The 20,228-nt window shown below is 36.0% G+C and overlaps 3 protein-coding genes across 3 annotated transcripts; 1 reads left to right on the forward strand and 2 right to left on the reverse strand.

The window, feature by feature from the left end:
* Positions 1–121: 121 nt before the first annotated feature.
* Positions 122–7,475, reverse strand: LOC306857527 (FAD-dependent oxidoreductase domain-containing protein 2). The gene is made up of 10 exons (XM_079397509.1): positions 7,342–7,475; positions 6,723–6,942; positions 5,804–6,109; positions 5,131–5,382; positions 4,638–4,964; positions 4,014–4,180; positions 3,756–3,921; positions 2,803–3,029; positions 2,447–2,617; positions 122–1,166 (listed from the first exon to the last, which is right to left on the reverse strand). The coding sequence occupies exons 2-10, from the start codon at positions 6,935–6,937 to the stop codon at positions 934–936; spliced, it is 2,064 nt and encodes a 687-aa protein (XP_079253635.1). The 5' UTR covers positions 6,938–6,942; positions 7,342–7,475; the 3' UTR covers positions 122–933.
* Positions 7,476–9,087: 1,612 nt separating this feature from the next.
* LOC306850993 (heme oxygenase-like) lies at positions 9,088–11,608 on the forward strand. Its single transcript, XM_079386992.1, has 6 exons — positions 9,088–9,228; positions 9,531–9,642; positions 10,394–10,609; positions 10,702–10,974; positions 11,123–11,171; positions 11,255–11,608. Exons 1-6 carry the CDS (start codon positions 9,188–9,190, stop codon positions 11,380–11,382), a joined length of 819 nt encoding a protein of 272 aa, XP_079243118.1. The 5' UTR covers positions 9,088–9,187; the 3' UTR covers positions 11,383–11,608.
* LOC306850957 (DNA replication licensing factor mcm5-like) lies at positions 11,091–19,620 on the reverse strand. Its single transcript, XM_079386938.1, has 16 exons — positions 19,149–19,620; positions 18,443–18,569; positions 18,018–18,146; positions 17,673–17,845; positions 17,335–17,490; positions 15,970–16,139; positions 15,713–15,884; positions 15,509–15,620; positions 14,354–14,497; positions 14,176–14,241; positions 13,906–14,082; positions 13,704–13,816; positions 13,484–13,612; positions 13,197–13,339; positions 12,216–12,343; positions 11,091–12,105 (listed from the first exon to the last, which is right to left on the reverse strand). The coding sequence occupies exons 1-16, from the start codon at positions 19,316–19,318 to the stop codon at positions 12,004–12,006; spliced, it is 2,211 nt and encodes a 736-aa protein (XP_079243064.1). The 5' UTR covers positions 19,319–19,620; the 3' UTR covers positions 11,091–12,003.
* Between the last annotated feature and the right edge of the window lie 608 nt (positions 19,621–20,228).

The raw sequence follows: 20,228 nt of genomic DNA on the forward strand, positions 1-20,228 counted from the left end.
GCCAATCAACATCGATGTTGTTAAGGCCCTCGTCCAATCAGAGAACGTATAGTAATAACGTAGTAAAAATACGTACGTCATTTCTAGAAAATGTGAATTCTGATTTACATTTTTTTATTTTATGAAAACAAAGATTAGGATTTAAATTATTCATTATTTTATTTATGTTAGCTATATTTATTTACACATGTAATCCCCACTAGGGGGCCTCAGTAAACTTACACAAGGGCTTCAAAATGTCAAAGTAAAAATATATTTAAATAATTTAGCAATTCACATGCTAAAAATGGGTGTATAATATTTCCTAATCTGGATTACAATCAGGAACTCAGAACATGCTCAGCTCTCATTTTAACAGCATTATACACACAAACAAAACTGACTGAAATTGTATGTTATGTTTTCTCTGAGAACAAATAAGACAAATATTAAATGTTAAGAGTTAAACTCTTTCTAGTATTTCAGCCTTTTCTATAACAAAACATTGTTAAGTTCGTAAATGACGTTTCTACGCTACAATGCCAAATATATATAAATATATAACACCTTTAAACACCTTTATGAAATTAATTATTGAGATAGGATGTCTTTAATTTATTGTAGTTATAAATAAAAGTACATGCATGTCAACCAAGAAAAATACTTTTCTTATACCTTTAACAGTTGTATAAAAATATAAGTTATGCATTGTATTGCAACACCAAACCCAACACCATAAAACAGTATATAAAGCTATTATAAAAAACTATGGCAAGGTAATATATATTTAACTTCACTGTATGTTTGATCATAGTCTCAGGGTGCTAGATGTGGGATGTTTTCTATGGAAATGCATGTAAACTTATAAGGTCAATTCCATGAGAGATGGGAGGTAGATGAACACGATTTTAGCAGAAGAGATTTGGTCTTTGGTACCATTAGTGTTAATGCCTCTCAAAGGTCAAAGTTCATAGTTGAAACGACTGCAGCGCCAGCATGTTTCAGGTATTCAGGTACTGAAGTGTCACCGTCGGGCATAATATCTCCCTGATAATAAGCCATGAGTCCTGCCTCACGGGCATGCTGCCATAGGTGGCTGTTTCCCACAATGCCCTGCTTTCTTAAATAACCTTGACGGCAGAAGAGGGGTGGAGTACGACTGGTGAGGGACAGAAGGAAACAGGATTCTGAAGAAAAAGGACACACAGAGGCACATAATAAATGATGAAGTCCTGCAAGAACAGTTGCAAAAAGTACTTCTCTATGATGATTTTTCATGTTTTTTTTAAAAAGTCTCTTTTGCTTACCAAGGCTGCATTTATTTAATCACAAATACAGTAAAAACAGTAATATTGTATAATATTATCACAATTTAAAATAACTGTAATAACAGTGTAGTAAATAACTGGCAAATCTTCTCAGTAACAATATTCCTTAAGAAATCACTCTAATATGCTGATCAAGAAACACATTATTATTATTATTATTATTATTATTATTATTATCATCACTTTTGAAAACAGTTGTGCTGTTCCATATTTTTGTAGAAACTAGGGGTGTAATGATATCAAAATCGCACAATATGATATTTATTGCAATATTTAAAAAGAAAAAAAGACAAATGAAGAATTGGGGAAAAATAAACATTTTACATTTTAAAGTTAAATTATTCTATCTAATACACTTTGAGAGTTCAAAATTAAGAGCTCCAATCCATGTCTTTAACTAAGAAAACTTAAGTCAGAAAAAAGTGAATTGACTTGTACCTGAACTTTAAAGGGAACTCAACCCTCTTTTTATTTGTGATATACTGTCTCAGTCTAAATTACATTCACACTGGTGTTTTAGGAAGCCAAACTAATTAGAATATAATAATAAAAATAACAACAATGACAGTAGTAGCCATATGTTGTAAAACAATTGCACTGTAAAATAAATGAAAATTTATATTTCATAGGTATATTTACACTACAGTAGGGAAATTACACTACTTCTTTCCTAATTTCTACACTTAAAAGAGATATTTTGAATTTGGACTGCATTTAAACCATTAGATGTCAGCAATTCATGCTGCACTTTTAAGTTTTTATTTTGATGCAAATGGCAGTAGAGCTTTTATTTTGAATTAAAACTCCAGCTTCAGTGAAAACAGGCATATTGTCCTTTCGGTTTGATTTCGTTTGACAGATAAGTTACTGTGCCAAAGCATAATGGCCCAAAACAAATATATTTTAAAAACTACACTTTTTGCCCGGAAGACCTATCGTTTCATATCGTCATATGACCACAATAATATCAAGACAGTTTTACTTTATCGCAATATTGATAATATCGTTATAGTAGAAACTGATACATTTTTCTGGAATCTTTGACGAATAGAACGTTCTAAAATACAGCATTTTATTTTTTTAAATTATTGGCACTCAAAAAGTTCCCCAATGACTGAGAAGGGCATTTCTGTACTGACCAGCATAAAAGGCCCTGAGGTCAGTTTGGAAGCAGTGCTCGAGGAAGCGTCTGAGAGGTTGGCTGTGTGATATGGGCTGATCCCATTCAGTTAAAAAGTCCTCAACCATGTGATGAATGGCCTCAGGTCGTGGTAGTGGCCAGCCAACTGGACGCTGTCTCATATCCTTCTCTATCGAAACATAGAGCACACTTATTTTAATATTGCAGTATTTTATCCAGTGATTTTGATAGAATATCAACAGAAAGTCCAACATATTTTCTAAACAACATCCCAATCTCAAACACACATACAAATTACTTTGTACCGTATCCACTATATAGAAATCAACAGAACATATTGGAACAGCTTTTCACCTGTAGGTAGTGTGTTGTAGTAGTACAGGACCGGATGGAGGAAGTTGGACATCCAGGCTTTAGTCCATTCTGACTCAGCTCGACCTGGTCCTAGCATATCAGTCCGGTTCAGTCCATACTGCATGACCAAGACCAGAAGACCATGATCTGAAAGGGGCCGTCCAGATAGAGCAGACAGCTGGGGCAGGGCCTGCAGGGGAAACTCCTCCAGATATTCACAGTAAGACCTGTGGAAGGAAGGAAGAGAGAGATTTGTGTAGGTAAAACAGACATTCATCATAGTTGCCATATTTAATTGGATGTGAATGAAAACAAGGCCTTCAGGGATAGAATTATAATCTGTTCAATGTATTGTCAAGATCAGAAGTTACTAGATACAATTTTGACAAACCATGAGTTTATAGTGTTCACTGGACACTTGAAAAGACCGTTCAGTAAGATTTTTTGTTTTGTTTTTTGAAAGAAATTAACTTTTATTAGCAAGGATGCATTAAATTGATGAAAAGTGACAGTAGAAAGATTTATAATGTTACAAAAGATTCTATTTCAAATAAATTATTTTTTTATATATCATAGATTCCAGAAAAAAATTATCAAAGTTTCTACGAAAATGTGAAACAACACAACTGTTTTTAACGTTGGTAATAAAGATATATACGTTTCTTGAGCAGCAAATTAGCATATTAGAATGATTTCTGAAGGATCATGTGACATGTGAAAATTCAGCTTTACATGACAGGAATAAATTACATTTTAGTGTATATTAAAATAGAAAACAGTTATTTAAAATACTTCAGAATAATACTATTTTTACTGTATTTGTGATCAAATAAATTCAGCCTTGGTGAGCAAAAGAGTCATCTTGCATGTTAAAAGTAAAAAAAATAAAAAAATAAAAAACACACACCAACAAATACATATATTGTACATGCATCCCTTAAAACATCGCTTACCCTTGCAATAGAATAATGTCCCCAAGAACCCCAAACATCTGATACGGTCCAGAAGCTTCATTCACTCTCCTAAGAATCCAGGACTGCAGCTGACGGATGGGTAATTTTGTAGCAGGCCAGGCAATGTTATGGTAACGCTGCTCCAGGATTTTATGAACAGCACGCACTGTAGCAGCAAAACAGAGGACCTTTATTATGGCCTCCTAAGTTCTTACGACAAACCTGAAATGTTATGTTTAAGTGAGGTGAAATACTTACCAGTGTAGCGGAATCCGTGAACAAACCCACCAGCAGACATACGATAATCTCTGGAGTGGGCTGCTGTGCCCAGGACAAACATGTTGGGCGTCCCTCTGCCTTCATACCAGGCTGTTATTCCTGGCAACCGGCCTCGGGCATCACTGCTTTGGGGCGGCCGTGCCGATCTGGAAAAATAATGAAAATATTTTGTTAGTGTGAAAATAATTACACTACCAGCCAAGAAGCTCACCAAGACTATATTTAATGATTCAAAAATAGAGCAAAGCAGTAATATTGTGAAATATTACTACAACATAAAAAAATAATTATTTATATTTTATATATCACAAAAATATTAATTAGCACTCCTATTTTCAACATTCATATTAAGAAATGTTTCTTGAGCAGCAAATCAGCATATTAGAAGGACTTCTGAAAAATCATGTGACACTGAAGACTGGAATAATGATGCTGAAAATACAGTATTTCAAATAGAATAGAAACATTTTTTCACAATATTACTGTTTTTACTGTATTTTTGATGAAATATAACGTAAAAAAAAGACTGTTCCAAACTTTCAAGCAGGTGTGTGTGTATAATAAGCTGCTTGGCATGTTCATAATTTCAACTGTTGAACTTACCCATCAAAAATGGAGAAGTTAAAACGAAAGCCCAGGCATCGGATCACCCGGTCATACGGCTGTCTGAGTGAGAAGTTATCAGTGTGGTAACCAGGCAGATTCTGCCCAGTGACCTTTGAAATGTTGTTGCCATTCTGGTCAAGAAGTTCAGTGAGAGTTAAATACAGCTGCTCCTTTCCCTCCGTTGATTTTTGACTTTTCTTTGCTTTTCTTCTCTTCCCACCATCTTTTTCTCTACGGACAATGGCAATATCCTCCAGTCTTCCCTCTACAAGACCGTCTAGAGATTTCAGCTGGTACGTGTCTAAAAGCTCATTGTTTACTGCCCTAAAAAAACAGAAATGTTAATTTCAACTTAAGGTGCGGTCATATTAGTGAAGTTCCACATCTATTGACAATAATGTAAAGATTTATAAAGCACAGCTCATGAAACCTAGACAGAAAGCAGGCTTGAAAACATTCTGCAATATGTTGGACAGGGTGGAATAAATACCTGAGGTCCCCAACATAGTGTGTCTGCCATGCAAGTCGTACAGGGCTGGGACTATACAAGTGAATCCGGCTCGCTCTACCCAAGATGCTCTGTGCCGTCTCAAAGGCAGAGTTTCCTTTGCCGAGGATTAACACAGCCTGGTCTTTAAACTCCTCAGGATCAGTGGGAATAGATTCGTAACCCTCCACCAGGTCAGAGCCAAGAAAATCCACCTGCTGAGGAACCCAAAGACCAGTGGACACCAACAGGACACTATAGAGACAAAAAAGATTAAATTATATAAAACGTCATGAAGGGATTTCAAAGTCACATGAAAAGCACCTGAAAATATGATTAAATATGATTAATTAATTATATGTTAAATTATATAATTTGCCTGTTTTCACAGACAAGGCTTAAGCCTAGTCCTAGACTAAAATGTAGTCTGAGCTGTTTCAAATGAAAGAAAGTTGCACTGACTGATCTTAAAATAAATCAGTGCCTTTGTTTTGTCTCAAGATGCACCCCAGTAATGTTTTTTTCTAAGGCACGTTTATAAAAAAGTACTTAAATGTCCTCATTGAACTATGGCCTAATCCTGGCTTAGGCTAAGCCCCATCTATAAAACTGGGCCTAAATGTTAAACTTAATCATTTGAACTTAAATAAACAATGAAATTTGAAATGAGTCATACCTGCACTGATAACTGACACCATTCTGATCGGTTAGAATGTAGCCTTGGTTTCCATTAAAACCTGACGCTTTGATTCTCCCGATATCAGCTCCATATTTAACCTTCAGTCCCAGCTCCTTCACAAACATCGAGAGGTAACGTGGGAAGTCATCGGCACTGGGGTAGAGCTCTCGGCTTATTCTCTGAAACAGCAGGTCGGGCCTGTCACTCAGCAGGGAGTTCCAATCATGACGCAAGTTGAATTCCTTGTTCCTCCTCCCTGTGTATATTTTGTTAATGCTGATGAGCTTTCTGTGGCGAGGATATCTGAAAATAATACAGTAAATAAGACATGATTAAACTTCAAGAAACAAAGAAAGTAAAAAAGGAGACTTTAACAACTTATTTCAATTTTCCTCTCAGCCAGCAGCATTTGGAACCAATTTTATTTTAAACAGGATATTTTTATTATTCTTTGGATTAATATGCAATAATGAAACAGTGATGTCTTGTTGACTTTAAATATTAATAATAATTGAAGAAAAAAATGCCATAAATATATGTTATATTAAATTCTTTTGTATTAAGCCTTTTTTTACATGACATGCAGAGAGAAATATGTTTATCATGGCCATGAATTAAAAATTTGTTCCATTTAATTAAAACAGGAAATTAAGTAGTACAACGTAGTCACACTTTACTAAAGTGAGGGGACAAATTAGGGAACAGATTCTTGATTCGTGACAATAATTTATCTAAAATGAGGGAACAAATTAATCTTGCAAACAACTTAATTTGTGGCCGCAATATATATTAGTTTTTGTTTTCTCTAATTTTGCCCTTTTCACTGTAGTAGCTTGCAATCATTTAATTTAAAATCCTAGTCAAATCATTCTAGCTCAGTTTGAGAAATGTCCTTTTTCATTCAGATGTCACAAACATTTGGAAGAAGCTGCCTGGTCCTGTGTTTCGCTCTAGAATGATGTAATCTCTCTGGCTCCTGGACAGAAAGTAGCCCATCTGGAGCCCTGCAGGTCCAGCTCCCAGCACACAGTACTCATGGCTCACGCTGTTATTACGGCCATGAAGACCAGAACCAGAACCGACCAGGACCAGGACACACAGGAGCCTGAAGAGAGGCTGAATCACACTCATGAGGCCTGGGGACGGATATAAAAACAAAAGATTAAAGCCAGAAGCTTTATCTGTAACAGAGGCTTTACCTTAAGATCATTAAAGGTAATTAATCAAGCACTCTCTTCTATTTTATAGAAACTCATTGCAGATGGTTGCATGCATGAATATAAGCTTTTAAACTATAACTACTTCATATAATAAAGTATATACAATAAACACACAACTAAGCATAAAGGCAAACACAGTAATTAAGAATACAAACTATAACATAATAAACAATATATAATACATTCACTTATTTTCTGATACAGTCAATTATGGCTCCTAGTTCCAATACTGAGGATGAGGCAACATCCAGCACATGCAAAACTGCGAAAAAAACCACTGTATAGTGTACATTTATTGTCATTAAATCAACCAACCGTCAACTACAGCTGCTCCTGTGAACCTTCAGAAACAGAAAATATGGAAATAAACAGCAGGCATTCTGTGAACTACATCTTTGCGATTGCACGGTTTTCATAACATCTTCCTCAGGCAGAAGACAGAGCGTACTTTTGACGTCACGACAGGATGGACGTCGAAAGCGAACCAATGAGAGAGTAGAGAGGCGTGGCTAGATCAAACCGTTCACGCCCACTCTGTTGATTCTTATGGCATCAGCGCATTTGTGACCCTGGACCACAAAACCAGCCATAGGGGTCTTTTTTTTATTTTATGAGATTTATACATATTTATACGTTTTACTTGACCCTCTAACTCTAGCACTCTCTATTCTAATTTTATTTGATCTATCCGTCTTTTTTTTATTAAAAAAACAAAAAACATATTTAACCTTCTATCAATTGCATATTTATTCTCTGCTAGCTTTTCTTGAAAAACTAACATTAGCTTTATTTTTTCTATTCTATCTACATGTTTCTTATAATAGCACTTGCATGTTGTTGTTCTTTTGTTGGTTTTAATTGCTTCTAATGTCCTCATTTGTAAGTCGCTTTGGATAAAAGTGTCTGCTAAATGACTAAATAAATAAATATACATCATCTGAAATCTGAATAAATAAGCTTTCCATTGATGTCTGGTTTGTTAGGATAGGGCAATATTTGTTTGTGAAAATCTGGAATCTGAGGGTGCAAAAAAAATCAAAATATAGTTGTCTAAATGAGGTTCTTAGCAATGCATATTACTAATCAAAAATGAAGTTTTGATATATTTACGGTAGGAAATTTACAAAATATCTTTATGTAACATGATCTTTACTTAATATCCTAATGATTTTTGGCATAAAAGAAAAATCAATCATATCGTTGGCTATTGCTACAAATATAGCAGAGCTTATGACTGGTTTTGTGCTCCAGGGTCACATTTGTTTTTATTTTCTATAAACACTGGAAATAAAAATAATTCGCAGTTTAGTTACTATCCTTTTTTAAGTAACATTAAAACTATTTTATCATGCCCTTATCATCTATTATTATCTTTTTAATTGTGTGCATACAGTCTCCTTCGACATTGTTTGTAGACAAATTAAAATAGACTAGTATAACAGAGAGAAAATAATAATAAAAAAACTATTAATTTATATAAAGTGTTAATTTTCTTTTTATATAAAGTATTGTACTTTAATCAATTTAAAAAAATATATATATTTTTAATTGCATGAAAAAATGACTTTGTAGTCCTTGTAATCTTTTCTCAGGCAGTAAGTAACTGTGTGCATTGTCCTGGTTTTGAGGTTTTAATAAGGTCTTCACTGTCTGCTGTGTCATGTTTAGAAACACCAATAGCGAAACTGCACAGTCATGAAATCATAGTTTACACTCAGACACCCACAACACACGAACATTTTGAACTTTATTAGACGTAATACATTTAATAATATACTTTTCAACGCACTTTCTAACTTTATGACCCAATAAACAAACGGATTCAAACAACTTCTCATGCTGGTCACATTAAGCTCATGTGACTCACATCGCTTAGTCATGAGAAACTGCTGAGATTTCTCAGCAGAAATAAACGCCCGGTCATGGTTAGTGTAAGGATGTGGAGCTGCCTCAACATTTTCACTTCCCTTGTCGATACATCTAGTGACTCGCATAGGGAGGAGAACATATAAAAATGAAGTGAGGCGGTCAGGGAGATATCATAGTGCTGTGAACGCAATACATCTACTGCAAGAAACACAACAGCACTCGTCAAAACTTCATTTATATCTGTTACAGGACACAAGGTGACATTTAACAACAAACATCTGTTGTTTTAGGGATGGAATCCACGAAAAGCAAACCAAGAGATGCCACTGGCAGGTAAAATGCTTTTTATTTTCATTCTGCCGCAATCTTTGAATGCAACCACATTAATTTCATCATAATAATTATGAATACTATTCAAGTAAATCATACCAAAAATACGAAGCAGATGCAGTAGTGGATGTTGCAGTGCTAGATATAGGCTCAATGAAGACAAGACGAGTCGGTGATTCTTAAAAGCATAAGCTTATCTGTTCAGTTATGAGGGATTGTGACTGTGGCATGTTTTCTTATGAGGGATTGTGACTGTGGCATGTTTTCTTATGAGGGATTGTGACTGTGGCATGTTTTCTCCACAGTGATCTGTCTGAGCAAATAAAAGCAGCCACCAAAGACAGTCACGTCCGAGCTGAGAACACACAACTGATGCTCAACTACCAGAAAGGACAGATCACGCAAACACAGTATAAGGTAAAACTACAGAAAATCAATAGAAATGGTACTGCGACTAGCCTATTAGAGGACCTATACCTATATCAAACAATAACGAGGCTTAATGTTTTTAAGAAATATTTTTGAACATTCTAGAACATTCAAATATTGACTACCAAAAATAATCAAAATAGTAATAACAATTCCATAGTAATACCATCTAAGGGATTGATCTTCGATTATTTCTTTGATTAATTAATCAATTTACTGGATAAAAAAAAATATTTATTTCCTATTACTTAGTGAGTTAAGAAATATGCTAAAATCCAGCTTTGATCAGAGGGATACATTACATTTTAAAATATATTAAAACAAGTTATTTTAAATTGTAAGAATGTAATATTCACAATATTGCTGTTTTTACTGTATTTTTGCTCAAATAAATGCAGCTTTGGTGAACTTGACTTTGTCAGAACCATTTAAAAAAAAATCTTACCATGCCCAAACTTGGTACTTTTTTATATTGAGGGGGGAAATATTTTGTACTGTTGCTGAATATTATTTTTTGAGTTTATTCTGTTGATCACAAAAGAAAATATTTTGAATAATGTTGGTAACCATGCTATTTCTGATAGCCACTGACTTCCATGCTACAGATTTGGAACAACTTGAGGCTGAGTAAATTATTATTATTTTTTTTTTTGGATGAACGATCCCTGAAGACGTCTGAAGTACAGCCACAGTAATATTTTGAGTACTAAAAACTAACTTTAAATGTATGTGTTTCCAGCTCCTGCTGTGTTCTCTGTATGAGATCTACCGAGCTCTCGAGGAAGAGCTGGACAGGAACGCCGATCATCCTGCGGTTCAACCCATCTACTTCCCTCAGGAGCTGGCCAGACTGGAGTCTCTGGAGCTGGACCTGGAGCACTTCTTTGGACCCCACTGGAGGAAGAGAATAACAGTGCCTGCTGCCACTCACAGATACACCCAGAGACTGAGAGAGGCGAGTCTGGGAAAGATCTCTTTAAGGAAATGAAATTGTATTTACGCTCCAGCGATTCTCATTATAACTCAGTGCTCTTGGTTCCTCTTTAGATTGGCAAGAACAGCCCGGATCTCCTGGTGGCACATGCATATACGCGCTATCTTGGTGATTTGTCAGGAGGACAAGTGCTGGCTAAAATTACCCAGAAATCTTTGGGACTGAGTGGCGACAAGGGAGTGTTATTCTTCTCATTTCCTGGAGTGACGAGCCCCAACAGATTCAAGCAGCTGTACAGGAGCAGAATGAACAGCATTGAGTTAACAAAGCAGCAGAGACGGGAAGTGCTGGACGAGGCCACCACAGCTTTTGAGTTCAACATCGAGGTGAGCAATGACATCTTACACTTATAAGAAATGAATACTTTTAAGTAGCAAGGAAAATATCTTACCAACCCCAAACGTTTGGGATGTATAGAAAAAGAGGTGAGGCTTAAAAGGTTGATGTAATGTTTGTATTTGTCGTTTCATACAGGTTTTTGATGATCTTGAGAAAATGCTGAGCATCACAGGGGAAGCTTCAAGTGAGTTTCAAGAAATATAAAAACTTTAAATGCTTTGAAACGGTAAATAAATAAGATAATGATACTATTTTGCTTTTGTTTAGGTGACAAAGGAAATAACGCTGCAACCAAAACAGAGTCAAAAACCTTCTGCAGCTCTCCAGTGCTTCAGTTCGCATTGGGTGTGGGAATCACTTTGGCAACTGTTGGAATGGGAGTTTATGCTTTTTAATTCATGACTGTTTTTTTAACATCTTAATTCTATGATGATTCTTTAATAAACACCAATCATGGATATTATAAAACATGCACTCTATAATAAATCAGGTGCATCAAGTAATTAAAAAATAAAAAATGGTTTTAGAGAAAAGTATCACGTTTTTAAAATGCTCATTTACATTTGTAATTACTTTCTATGTATTTCTGTGAAATGCAATAAAGCTATTTTTTACGTTCAACACTAATTTGTCCTTTTTGCAAGGAGACACACACAAATAATTTCTTAAATGCTTTGTTTTTCCATACAAAACATGACCATATCTTTACTTTGACACCGACTTGACAATCAAATTAGATTTAAGAATTTTTTTCCATTGAAAAACCACATGAAGACAGTAAAGCATACTGTCAGAATGGTAACATACTCAATTCATATCAAGCTTTGACAGAGCAAGATGAGAATAATTTCTCAGCAAACAGTAAGAAGGATAAACAGGACATTTCTCCAGCAATAAAGTGTCCAAACAACTATGTACAATAAATCTGAATTGTATACCAGTTTTCATCTGCCAATCAGATCTTGGGTTCTGCTGACAGAACAATGCGACACAAACACAAATCACATAACATGCGTCTACTTGATCCTGTAAAGAACCTTCCTCTGCATGCGGTGCTGCAGCTCACCCCTCCTCATCATCAGATGAAGGACTTTGTGAATGGCGTGTTCTGGATATTTCTGTTCAGAGAAGAAGAGAAAAGCATTTTATTGACAATGTATCACACATACGCACAATGTATCAACTAAAACAGTGATTTGAGGAGTTCGCTTCTGGAGCTTTAACTCACCTGTTTGGTGAAGTCCTGTATGATGCTGTGTTCAGACACCTGGGAGCCGATGGCGAAGCGTCTCTTCAGCTGCTTTTCTATGCGAGAGATCATCTCCTGATCCGCCTGAGTGGTAAATCCTTCAACACCTACAAACATACAGCACTGCTACATCAGACTCTCCACAGACATTTATGCAGGCTAGAAATGTGGCTTGTAGTCATTTTGCTGGCTAACATAATTGAGGATTTGTCAACTTGCGAGAATGATTCGAGATGGAAATTACAAAAAATAATTTTCAACAAACATCCATTCATGAATTTATAGTCAACATGCAGTTATATTACCCTAATACAGTTGTTTGCACATTCTAAATAAAATTATGAATACTCTGACCCCACTACCTTTAAAAAAAAAAAAAAAATTATTAATATATATTATATAATGAAAATATTTAACCTATGCATTACAAAATATAAAGAAAACTGACTGAATTCTTTAAAAAAAAATTATTTAAAATATGAAAAACTGCTGAAAAATCAGTAAAATAAAATTACATTGGTAATTAATTTTTAACAGTAACATTTTAATGTCTATTTCTGGCAACATATTAAAAAACAGTTTATTGCTTTAACCACAATCAACTACTTTTAAACATGTCTTTATCTATATGAAAAATGACCTTTAATTATTAATAATATACATTACACATTAATTTTCATTGAATATTTAAATGCTTATTTTTTTGGCAATACTAAAAAAACAACAACAACGATACATTAAAAAAAATTTTTAAGTTAAATGATTTATACAGTTATATTACTATATATATATCCCCCCAATTAAATAACTATATTATATTTGATTTAATAAACTGATCTGGCAATCAATTAAACTGATTGAAATTATTTTATTAAGCGGCACTCCTAGTCCTCCATAAGGAATCTACTGTGATGAGTAATATTGCAGTTTATTCCCGGCCTGAAAGACCATCACACTTACCGGAGAGACTGCCGGACAGAGCCGCGTCCAGCGTGGACACCTGGAAGAGTCTCAGAGCCTCGTCCACCTCTTCCTCTCCAGCGATGGGCTGTAGCTTTATCTTAGCGAGAGACTCTGCAATGCGCACCACAGCCTCAAGCTGCCTGCAGGGCGACAGAGCACCAACTAGTTAATACCAACAAGTATTTACTGTAATTAATTCCATAACTACATGCAGGATGTATAAACATACATCTAGGAACAAAATGAGTAAAGACAGGTGTCATAATACTGAGCGGAGTGCTCACCTGATAGTGATGGGGATGGACGCACGTCTGTCGATCTCTCTCTCGTGTTCCTTCGCTCCGCTCCTCATCAGCACGTATCTGTTTTTCAGTTTCTCTGCGGCGGCCGCAGACAGACGAGGTCCACATTTCCTGTTTGTGAGTTAATGTATTTTTATTTTGATATACAAACACAGATGCATGATATTTCACACTGCGTTTATAGACTATGATCCAGACTTACGTTCTGCAGTAGGCGATGTATTTCTTCAGCGTGGCCAGAGTAATCTCTCCCTCGACACCCTCCGTCTGCGTCTGAGCGCTCAGGTGAACGTTCATCACATGCCTGGCCAAAGTCTTAAGAAAAACACAGGCTTGTGCATTAGTTCATATAAAATCAACCTCTTCAATGGAATCCGTAAGCAGGTGTTGTTTTGTTCACCCACCATGTCTCGCTGTTGGTCATGATGGTCTTTGATGATGAAAATCATGTCGAATCGAGACAGAATGGTGGGCATGAAGTCAATGTTGTCCTCTCCTTTTGCATCATCCCAGCGGCCGAACACTGAGTTGGCAGCGGCCAATACAGAGCAGCGGGAGTTCAGAGTGGTGGTGATGCCAGCCTTGAGGTGAACACACAAGTGTTAATCAAAAGAAATTAATCAATCTGATATAGATTTCTATGGTTAATGCAATGAAGTGAAAATGCCTGGTACCTTTGCAATAGAAATGGTCTGCTGCTCCATGGCCTCATGGATGGCGACCCTGTCATCTTCTCTCATCTATCAAAAAAAAAAAGAAAGCAATAGTTTAGCATAAAGCCCAAAGCACTTCATAATACTGCAAGAACACAACATGCATGTTCTGGAAATCCAGATTGCTTAGAAGTCCAACCTTGTCAAACTCATCAATGCAGACCACTCCTCCATCAGCCAGCACCATGGCACCACCCTCCATGACGAAACCACGAGTGTTGGGGTCTCGCAGCACTGAGGCCGTCAAACCAGCAGCACTGCTACCCTTACCAGATGTGTAGACCTAACAGAGACAAATCACTTTAATGCAGACTCCATCATAGAAAACATTTATGTAAGTGAGGACAAAGCATACACTCACATACACAATTTATCATTCTATGATTACATAAAATTATATTGCTCTTAAACATACTGAATGTCAAACTAAATATTTAAATATACATACAAAGATGCATCATTTAAAACTATATTTTATAAATATATAAAATTATGATATAAAATATTGCATCCCCTATATTAAATATCCATTATACAATTTATGACATGCATTATAATGATAAAATATTAGAAAATGTAATGCATGCCACATTAAATGTAATCAACATACATATGCTACTTTGCCATAAATATATAGACATACATGTTTGTTTACATTTAATGTAGCATAAATTATTTTATATTTTACAATATAATGCATGTCATTAAATGTCAAAATATATTACATTCATATTTAATATGACATGCAATATTGTCTCTCTCTCTCATTATATATATATATATATATATATATATATATATATAATAACATATATATATATATATATATGCGTGCACATATACGTGTGTGTGTGTATATAGGGTGCTATGGGGGGGGGGATTTCCCCCCCTTTGGTCTATGCATCTCTGCCTCTGGTGAATTATTTTTATCCCCGGTGGAGTTAAAATGATCTGCGAAACGCACTTTGAAGCCCCGTTCTGAATCAAATGATTCGCGCAATGTGATCCAATTGGAGTGCTTCGAAACAGTGAATCATTTTATTCATTGTTTGAATCACCAGGGGAATGAAATCATTACAATAGGTCTAACTTATACACACACATATACATATACATATATATATATATATATATATATATACACACATACATACATACACACACACACACACTAAAATATATATATAATTTTAACACTTTACAAAACATCTCGTTTTGTGTTGTACGTATGAAGAAATTCATTCGAATGGCATGAAAGCAAGAATATGATGGTGCATCTTTGTCACAGTCTTACCCCAATCGGAGAACATCTCTCCACAAACTTCAGCAATTGTGACTTGGCTGTGCCTGGATCTCCCAACATCAACAAGTTTATATCACCTCTGCGTGTCAAACCATCTGGCAACCTAACAAAAACAGTTCCACTCAGATTAGAAAGATGGCAAAACACACAAGCTGGGAAGAGGAGGCAGTTTCTATGTTTTTTTTTTGTGTTTACCTCTTCCTGGAGCCCCCAAACAGAAGACACACTATGGCTTTCTTCAGGTCGTCGCTGCCGTAGATGGACGGGGCCAGAGAGCGTGCGAGGGAGTCATAGACTGAGGGAGAGGAAGCCAGAGCCCTCAACTCCTCTTCCTCCTGAGGCGAAACTGAACCAGAGGCTCCACGGCCTGAAAGCCGGTGAGAAGGACATGAGAATGGCTAAAGAGAGATGCCGTTTTCAACCAAAAAACAGAAGTTTCCACACATGCTCACCTGCTCCTTCAGTATCCACTTCAATACCGACAACACGCAGGTACGCTGCTCGGATGCCCACACCTGCTCCCTTATCGCGACCTTTGGCCTTGGTCTGCGCCACCTTCTTGATGGAGTAGATGCCCATGATGGTTACTCTGTTTCCTGGTACTACACGGTCGCATAAGTACCTGGGAATGGAAAAGTGGCAAAAAAAGGTGTCTGGAATCTTATGAATTTATTTGATTATTGGGGTCATAATTTGATTCAAAACTGATTCTTAATTTAGAAACAAATTTCAATTCAATATACAAAAACAAACAAACAAAAAAAAAAAAACATTTCTGCAGGTTTTTGTTCTGCGCTTTTCATTTCTGTGTCAATATCTAATTTAATCATTACTTTACATTAGAAAAACAAGACATTATGGGCTATTACCAATCAAATGAAACCAGTATCGACAAAAGTCATCTTTGCAATGCAGAGGTGGCAAAAAAGCTACATCTAAAGTGGCATTTAGGTATATTTACAATTTAATGCAGTCTAGAATTGGTATAAATGCATTTACAATATTACAGTTAAAGAAAATTGTAAAAAAAAAAAAAAAAAAGATTGAAATCTAAAATTTAATCAAATGAAATGAAACTTTAAATATGCAACTAAAACCTCCACCAGGTGGCAGGAAAAATATCCCTGTCTTAATGAATGAGTCATTGAGGTTAACAAAAGTAAAATACGCATCTTAACGTTCACAAAGTTCTTCAAAGAATATTTAACCTAAAAATTAAACACGGGTCATCATTTACCCTCACGTCGTTCCAAACCTATATGCATTTTTTCTTTCTGCAGAACACAACCGTTTAGGTTCCCATTGATTTCCACTGGATTGTTTGAGCATACTGAACTGAAATTGTCTGGTTAGTAACATTCTTCGAAATCACTTGCTTTACGGTCCACAGAAGACTTGGAATGACATGAGGCAAGTAAAATGAGGAAATATTTCCATTTTTGGGTGAACCATCCCTTAAGTCAAACCATTCAATCAAAACAGCCGATTCATTCAGAAAATAAGCAAGTAACTTGCTGAATTCAGAACCACATACTAACACAATATTATTACTATTTCTGTCACAAAAAGACAGTAAAAATATTAATAGTAGTATGCAGTTTCAAATTCAGCAAGTGTCTTTATGAATGAGTCATTGAATCGTTCAATCAAATGATTAGTTCAGACACACTGAGCTGCGCAACTATTTTTAGTTCACATTCTAATGACTTCCTAATAAATTCTATTCATAATGCAGTGAAAGCATGTGCTCAAGACGTTAAATTCACAAAATAGTTTACAGACAAAAAAACATTTCTGCATCATGTGACAGCTTGTACCTGTCGCAGTAGAGCTGCATGTGTCGTGGCATCTCTCCATGTGGAACGGCATCAGGAGCTTCCTGCAGGCGCTGAGTTTGGAAATCCACACACGCACATTTGTCCGGAATAATGAAATACGGATCCACAGGGCACTTGACACGGCCCGCCTGCTCACTGCGGGACAAGAAAACAAAACAAAAACACACGTTACAGGTGTAAAAACATGCTATGCTTATTCTGTATTAAGATGTAATTGTATTTAAGTTCATTGTCATACCAGCATATACTGAATTAGTGTATTTCTAAACAGAATGAAGCAAGTTAAAAATAAACCAAGTATTGTGCAAAATACTAACGTGTTGCATTTGCGGGGCAGAGCGTAACCCTGCAGTCCCGGTGGCAGAGGAATGTTGGTGATCACTGCTCTGCATCCGCGGCACTGAAGACACACTTTGGTGGCTTTGGCCCTCACAGCCGTAGAGGATATGATAATACCAGGAATCTTCACAAGACGTGACACCTGCTCCGACTGCAAAAGATGATAGAGACAGGCAGAAAAAAAACACACAAACTTAATGCAGAAGTATGAACGTGGTGCACTAAGGCACAAAAACACTTAAAGTTAGAAGTGGAGTAAAAAAATATGGCGCTTTCCGTCGATTTTAATTTTGAATGGTCTTGTCAACAGTTTATTTTCTCACTTTCAGGTTGCGGATGGAGGCCGGGTGGGCGTCGCTCTTCAGCATGACCTGTATGTCCTGCACAGTCTCTTCTCCTACTGGACGCGGACGTGTGACCTCATCAGCCACTTCCTGCGCCGCCTCCTCTAACTGTAAATCAATGAGTGGAAAATATAAACAACCAGCCGATGTTCAATGGCACTTACGTATTTCATAATACAGCATGCTGGAAAGTGATAAAAACTTTGATAGTAAATTAGAATAAGTCTGTAATAAATCTGAAAATAGAGTATTACATTAATTGTTAAAAATAAAAAATTCTTTTTAAAATAAACATATAACACAATAAAATACAATACGCAATAAATAATGCTGTAAACAAACCCAACTTCAGTTAAGATTTCCAATATTTATATGGAAAGTTATTATTTCAAGTCTGTTCTTACCAAAGCCAAGTTCTCAGTAGGCAGTTTGTACAGACAGTCTGACAGATCTTCATCAAAACTGGCCAAATCCTCCATCTCCACCTCAATCCAGTACTCTCCCAAAGTATAGCGCCTCTTGAGTTCATCTCTGGAAACCAAAAACACAATTAACAGTGTCCTAAAGCATCAAAACAATAGGAACACAAATTTGTAAAACTCTGTTTAATAATGTATTGTTCATTATATTAGGGAAAATGGAGTTGGGAAATCATTCGTTTAAAAATGAATCGGTTCTTTCGAACAAATCTTTTAATTTCACCGATTCAAAAACGAGTCCGTGCCATCACTCATTTGCTGGAAAAATTCAATTTTTGTAGTTTAATTAATATTTGCAGGGTTATGATGCACACCAGCAACTGCGTGAGATAAACGTGTTGTGAAGAAAACCCAACATGCTATGAATCGATTGAACTGAATCACTCATTTCGCGAATCGATTGAACTGAATCACTCATTTCGCGAATCGGACATAAGTTAAGGCGAATCTGCAACAAATTTAACATGGGACAATGAAAAACAGTCTGGATCGGATATAATGATAACATAAACAATAGTCACTGATTAACACAGACAAATTATAGGCACTAGCTAGCTATGCAAAACGTATTTTGCCACTGTGAAAAATACAACCACCAAGGCGCTAGAAAAAACCTGTGATACCGCAATACCTGTATTTGTAGGTGAATCCAGTGCGATCGGTGCCGATCCTGAATTGTCTCAAAAACTCACGGAACCTCTTTTTGATCTGGCTGCGTTTCACGACCCCCTCATCACCGATGCCTTCACCTCCTCCAAAACTGTCACTGTAATACACTCCTGGATCATCAAACCCCGACATTCTGCTAATATTCAGACTCCTTTGTAATAAACGATCAATAAGATGTTACTTAAATAAGTGCTGTCAATGCTTAGCTTAAATATTGCTATAACGCTGTGTAGATCAGAGACAAGTGTCTCCCTGCAACACGCACACTAGATTTCGCGGCAAAACTTCTAGTCCTGCCTCGCGCTGAACTCAGACCCCACCCTCACTCAATTTTCCGACTCGCTTATTGGTCCACAAGGCGTTCTGACGAGGTACGTCACGAAAAAGGTGGTGCCAAAGAGGAGTACTGGCGGGAAACACACAAAACAAAGAGCAGGGACCGGAACTAGCTGTTCAGTTTGGCGCGGATTATTCTAGTCAGTTTACAGTTCTATCAACAAAATCTTATTTATATAAAATAAATGTGAATAATTATGAAATAGAAAGCAAAGTAACTGTAAGGTTTTAAGACAGAAGTCACAAATCTGAATTTTAAAATGGTTTTTTTCTTGGTTTCACAAACAAGGCTTAAGCCTAGTCCTAGACTAAAATTTTCCGAGCTGTTTCAACTGAAAGAAACTTGTACTGACTGATCTTAAAATATATCAGTGTCTTTGTTTTGTCTTTGGATGCACACCAGTAATGTTTTTTTTCTAAGGCATGTTTATAAAAATGACTTAAATGTCCTAATTGAACAATGGCCTAATCCTGTGAAACCGGGCCTAAAACTCAAATGTTATCGCATAATTGTTACAGCATTTTCATAAACAAGTGAACTCAAAACCAAGCTGACAGACAAAATACTAATGTCAGATATGAAATAAAAGTAGATTTTAGCTTAAAACTTGTACTGTTGTGTCAGGAAAAGAGTTTTACATGTAAATGTCAGGTTTTAAATGTTACACCTTAATTACAGTATTTATGGGTTTGACATTTAGATGAC

This window comes from Barbus barbus, assembly GCF_936440315.1.
Source record: "Barbus barbus genome assembly, chromosome: 3".
NCBI classification, from domain to species: domain Eukaryota; kingdom Metazoa; phylum Chordata; class Actinopteri; order Cypriniformes; family Cyprinidae; genus Barbus; species Barbus barbus.